Below are 5476 nucleotides of genomic sequence, written 5' to 3'. Positions count from 1 at the left end.
TTGGAACCTGCATATTTACATAAACATGTTCACTTCATCTTTTTCTTTAAATTATAGCCAATTTTTTAATCTTGATAATCTGATAAGCAAAAATATTATTTCTCATTTGTATTTATAATTTTATTCATTTTTAACTTTTTATTGAGAATTGGGTGAAGGCTTATAAAGCAAATCAATTTTCCATTCAACAATTCATACACATTTGGTTTCAAGTCATTGACTGCAATCCCTACCATGTAACATCACTTACCCTATTTCCTCTCTGTGTGTTTCCTGTCCTAACCCCCTGAACGCTGAGCCCTGCCTTGCGGATCTCACCTGGGTGGCTGCTTCCAGGAGTGCGCACCTCCTGAGTACAACTGTTCCTCCTGGAGACTTTGTCTGTTGTTTGGTGAAAAACTGAGTCCAGTCCCAGACCTGAAGGGTAATTAAGGACAACTGTCTTGGGGGTTCCACCAATCGTTATCTGGTCTCTTTTACGATTTTGAGTTTTGTTCCACATTTTCTCATACTCTATCTAGGACCTTCTAATTCAGTGTTTCCCAGGGTGGGCAATACTGCCCCCTGGGGGGGCACTGGAATGATCCATGGGGGTTGCAAAAGCAGATAACTATACTTTATCTTACATTATTCGCTAAAGATTTTAGTTTTGGCAATGGGTGAGGGGGTGGCTTGCAAAGTATTATTTTTTCCTGAAAAGGAGTCTGTAGGCCAAATAAGTTTGGAACCTATGTGCTAATGTAACCCCTTTCAGTAGCAGTAACCAGGCACCATCTAGTTCAATTGGTATCAGGGTCAGGGAGGCTAAAGTCCCTGTCATTCATTAGTCCATTGGTTTATCTTTGACTTACTTGATTCTCTTTTGTTCTGGAGGGGAAGCGATCAATAGCTACCCACCTTAAATGGCCACTCACAAGATTTTAAAATCCTAGTTGCTATTCACCAAAGTCGTTTGTATGATGTCTTTGTGGACTGTAATATGCCAATGGACCTTGGTATCCCTCAAGACCAAGCAATTCAATGTGCTCGGGTAAGGCTAAACAAAATTTTCATGCCATGAAATTATAACTAATCTTGAAAATCTCAAAAAAGTAACTGGTTGCTGAATATGGCCCACTCCATAGATGGCCAGACTATCTACAATTCAAGTCCTGTTGAATATCTCTCCAACAACTAATAACCAAAAGTAGTCACGGCCATCCATTTCACACTGCAACTAAACTGGGCTTGAAGGGTTTCAGTGAAAGAGTGCACTGTCTTTTTGGTTTACTGTAAATTTTAGAAAATAATTCCTGTATTTTGCCTCCTTGTAATTTCCAGAGGCATAAATAACTAAGTAAATAAAATCTTATCTCTATTTCACAAGATAATCCTCCACAAGATTAATAAATATCACAATATTTATTAAACATAGTAGGTATACATTAAGGTTTATTTACATAATTAAGATATATTGGTTTGAATAGCCATCATAGTAATCATTACTACATTACACTTTTTACCCATTCATTTTTCTCCTATAAACATACATGCAATAAAATAAAGGGATGTTTAGTAGTGTCACTGAATGAAGTATCAAAAGCCCCTTCTATTAAAAAAGTAAAATTCATATATTAAAGGACCCCAAAACTTACCTAAAGATGTACTGTCTGTGGTTTGTTCAAGTTCTCTGAAAGCACTGTACTTGTCACCAGGCTCTATAATGCAAAAAGGGAGAAGCAGCTCAGTGTGTGAGGAAAGAACCTGGGGAGAACCACATAGGGAAGGAAGGCAGGTCAGCTAAGCAAGCACACCTGAAACGCAGTACAAGCCCTTGACACGTTTTACATAAAAGGCCACAAATAAAAAACAAAGACTCACACAACTTAATTAAATCTTACACTCACAGGTTTTACAGACTTACAAACTGTTTTTTTGTTTTTGTTTTACCTCCAAATGCAACAGTATTTTCAGAGGCCTTGTCAGCTGCAATTCCTTTAAATACAGCATATTTATCCATTGAGGACGACGTTTTAGTTCCCGTAAGTGGTATCAACAAAGAAGGGGCACTAAAAAGGGGAGAAAGAAACTTCTTAATGCCTAGAACATGAAATCCTTCTTTTAACATCAGATAGGGGATTAGAATTTAAATGGCAAATAGGTACCTAGCTTATGTAATGCATGGCTTTTTGCTGTAAAACTTAAAAATTAGATATACAACATCACAAATAAGTAAAACAACGCCCTCTTTCTTGGAGACAATTATATTAACATATATTAATATGATACAACACTACCCAAGCAATAATAATTTTAATTTAAAAAGGATCAGACCCACAGCAAATGTCTAACATATCTTTAGGTCATCATAACAAGGATTGAAATGGCTTTGGAAGAAGACAGAAGGATGACCTTCTGCAATCTGTTACTTCAGGTCCATAAAAGGGCCAAAATGAACTGCTCTAATCGGAAAAGGAAACTATATATTTAAAAGCAATTACGTTAACTTTAATATGCTCTTTAAAATAAGTTCAGAGTACAGAGGTGGAATAGTTAAGATAAAAATCTATTTATGAAATGTTGTTCAAGCCAAGATGGAAATTCTTCTTCTTTTGATCATATTGCACTGCTTACTGGCAGAAGTTCACACAGCTGATAAGCAGCAGCAAAATAAATACAATTTGCATTTTTACAAGGATCACATCAGCGATTCCTGGGGCTATCTTTGTAGCAAAACAACAATCACTTCAAAATTAGATAAAGATACTTTTGCCTGTGAACATATTTTTCACTGGACGGGAAAGAAGGGTAATGAGTAGTATCTGTGTGGGTAATTCTTGGAAGGCTTAAACACACACTATAAAAGCATTGCTTTCCCCCCTACTACCCCCTCTCTTTTTCTTATCAGACCTAGGCAGCTCCCTGGAAGAAAAATCTTTACATATGAATGACTACATTCCACCACTAGTTTGTGTCATTCAATACCACACATACAAGTTATATAAATGGATTTCTATTGAGTTCTTTGCCCAGGAGCAAAAAATCTTTCCATAGTCATTTAAATCTTCTTATCAGGGACCTACAAGCCAGGTAAAAACCTGGCTCTGGCACATGCATGCTAATGAGGTCCACAGGGTTTGAGGACTCAGTGCCATCAAATGTTAGCGAGTGGGAGGGATCATTTAATTTCACTCACTACCAAACAGCTGCAACATGTTACGAAGGCATATATCATGGCAATCCTCTATACAGTATATGTGCATTTTTTAAAGTTCCATAAATAACTAGAGAATGCTACACAGGGATCAGGGTAATTAATAGCTTAGAAAAAACCCACAAGACTGAATGAACTTTTTGCTTTCCATGGCCCTCTAACTTTAGTTATAGTCAAGTAAAATCTTTTGAAATCTGACATTAAAGGAATACTATCAATTCCAAAACATTATTATAGAAGTGGGGCGGGGGGAATAGAACATCTTCAGGGTAATGAAGTACCACTGATTGACATCAACAAATAAAATTCCATTTTTAATAAAGCTATGACTCAGACTGTAATTTTATGCATATTGTCAATGAATAATTCATTCTAGTTCTTTCTCTGAAGTGCTTATTAAAGAAACTCTTGTAATCACCATGAAAATGTTTATATCAGTCATATATCAGAGTCATTTTCTGTTCCAAACAAGAAAACGGTTATTTCTACTCCTTAAAAATAAAGTAAGGTATGCCCATTCTACATTCTATGGAAAAGTCAAAAGGAATCAAAAGAAGAATTCATATCAACCTCCCATCAAATCGATTCAGACTCATAGCTACCCATAGAGTCTACAGGGTTTCTGAGACGGTACATCTTTACAAGGACAGTCTGTCTCTTTCTCCCATGGAATGGCTGGTGGGTTTGAACAACCTTGTTTGTGGTTAACAGCCCAACACAACGGGGGCTCCTTAGGAAAGGTACATAGTTACCCAAAACAATTACCAGTATGCTTTTTCCTGCTAGTGAATCCATTTATGTTTTATAATCACTCTGCCTGGCTGTGGAGATCCTTTAATTGTCTGTCCAGTTAGATTTTAAAAGGAATACTTAGAAAGCCCTATACCTCAACTCTTCTTGAACTTGTCTATCATCAATGCCCATGTCTGTTGCATTTATTATTGTAGGCTCCCCAGCAGCTGGCAGTCGGAAGCATTTTCTGAGTGAATAAATGAATGCTATCGCTGTCTGCCAGTCTTTCTTTTTCGTGCCTTTGGATTTAGGCTCATTGCTCTTTCTCCTTTGACTTCAACGACCAGTCTAAAACCGAGTCCAACAAATTTCTCAGCGGCATACTTGTCAGCCTTGATAAACCCAAGGACTTCTTATTTCACACAGGATCTTCACGTACAATATATCAAGAATCACCTCCATCATGTCACTTCTGATTTCCAGAAAGCTTTACAGACCAAGTCACGAATCTGTAACTAATGTTAACTGCCATCATTTTCTTAGACTATCAACGCTCTAAACTCTAGCTTACTTCTAACACCTGTACTCTTTCAGGGCCTCTGCGGGGAAATGCCCACTGGAAGTGGGGTCATCAAGGCTTGGCTATTCGTATTATGAGCGAAAAAAATCTCTTTAAAAGATTAACTCACAATGTAGAACACTGATGATCATAAACTAGGAAATTCATCACATATACATGTAGTTTCTAATTGAAGAGAGCTGCTATGGGCTAATATAAATATTTACAGACTGAATAAATGACAAGTTATTCATGAATAAATGACAACAATGACTATCAGTCATCAGCAAAATATTTACATCCCAGGAAAGCATAGAAACAAGTCAATTCAGAACTGTAAAAGGAACACCTGCAAAAATAAGCTATTATGGTGAGAATTATAATATACATATAATTACTAATACTCCATATATCTCAGGTCTGGCTACTATCATAAAAACTTTCTATCCCAAAACTTTAATTTGAATTACTGTAAGCTTCCGCCCATCCCTAGAGGAATGAATTTAGTAAGTCAGTTGATAGCCCATATTCTACACTCATACAATAAATCTTAGTTAATTATATATCCTACACTAAACCCTATGAATATGACACAATAGATTCTGGTATTTATAACCTAGTAAGGGCATCTGTTTGTCGCCCTGGTGGCACAGAGTATACACATTGGGCTGCTAACTGCAAGGTCAGCAGTTTGAAACCACCAGCTGCTGAAAAAGAGGAGGTTTTCTACTCTCGTAAAGAGTTAGTCTCAGAAACTCACAGGGCAGTTCTACCCTGTCCTATAGGGTTGGTATGAGTCAGAATCAACTCCACAGTATTAGTACAGGGAAGACAGCCTAGTAAATGAGTAACTACAATATAATCAAACTCAAAAAAATGCAAACCCACTGCCATCGAGTCGATGCCAACTCACAGCGACCCTATCAAACAGTAGACCGAACCTTGTGGGTTTCCGAGACGAGATTGTAAATCACGGGAGTAGAAAATCTATT

The 5476-nt window shown here is 37.1% G+C and overlaps 1 protein-coding gene across 9 annotated transcripts in view; it reads right to left on the bottom strand.

Annotated features, from left to right (window-relative positions):
• Positions 1-5476, bottom strand: part of SYNRG (synergin gamma) — a 75829-nt gene that overhangs the window by 38421 nt on the left and 31932 nt on the right. For 5 of the 9 annotated variants that reach the window (XM_045299911.1, XM_045299912.1, XM_045299913.1 and 2 more), the window contains 3 exons: positions 1930-2048; positions 1635-1697; positions 319-417 (listed from right to left, as the gene is read on the bottom strand). In XM_045299911.1, the coding sequence (XP_045155846.1) occupies positions 319-417; positions 1635-1697; positions 1930-2048 (281 nt within the window). The remainder of the gene's footprint in view (positions 1-318; positions 418-1634; positions 1698-1929; positions 2049-5476) is intronic. The other 4 variants (XM_004707363.2, XM_045299914.1, XM_045299916.1 and 1 more) reach the window with 1 other exon arrangement.

The sequence above is a fragment of the Echinops telfairi genome, unplaced genomic scaffold, assembly GCF_000313985.2.
Source record: "Echinops telfairi isolate 266 unplaced genomic scaffold, ASM31398v2 ScPeMD7_7458;HRSCAF=8496, whole genome shotgun sequence".
Lineage (NCBI taxonomy): Eukaryota > Metazoa > Chordata > Mammalia > Afrosoricida > Tenrecidae > Echinops > Echinops telfairi.
Note: the sequence above shows the minus strand (reverse complement) of the source record. Positions and strands in the feature narration are given on the sequence as shown.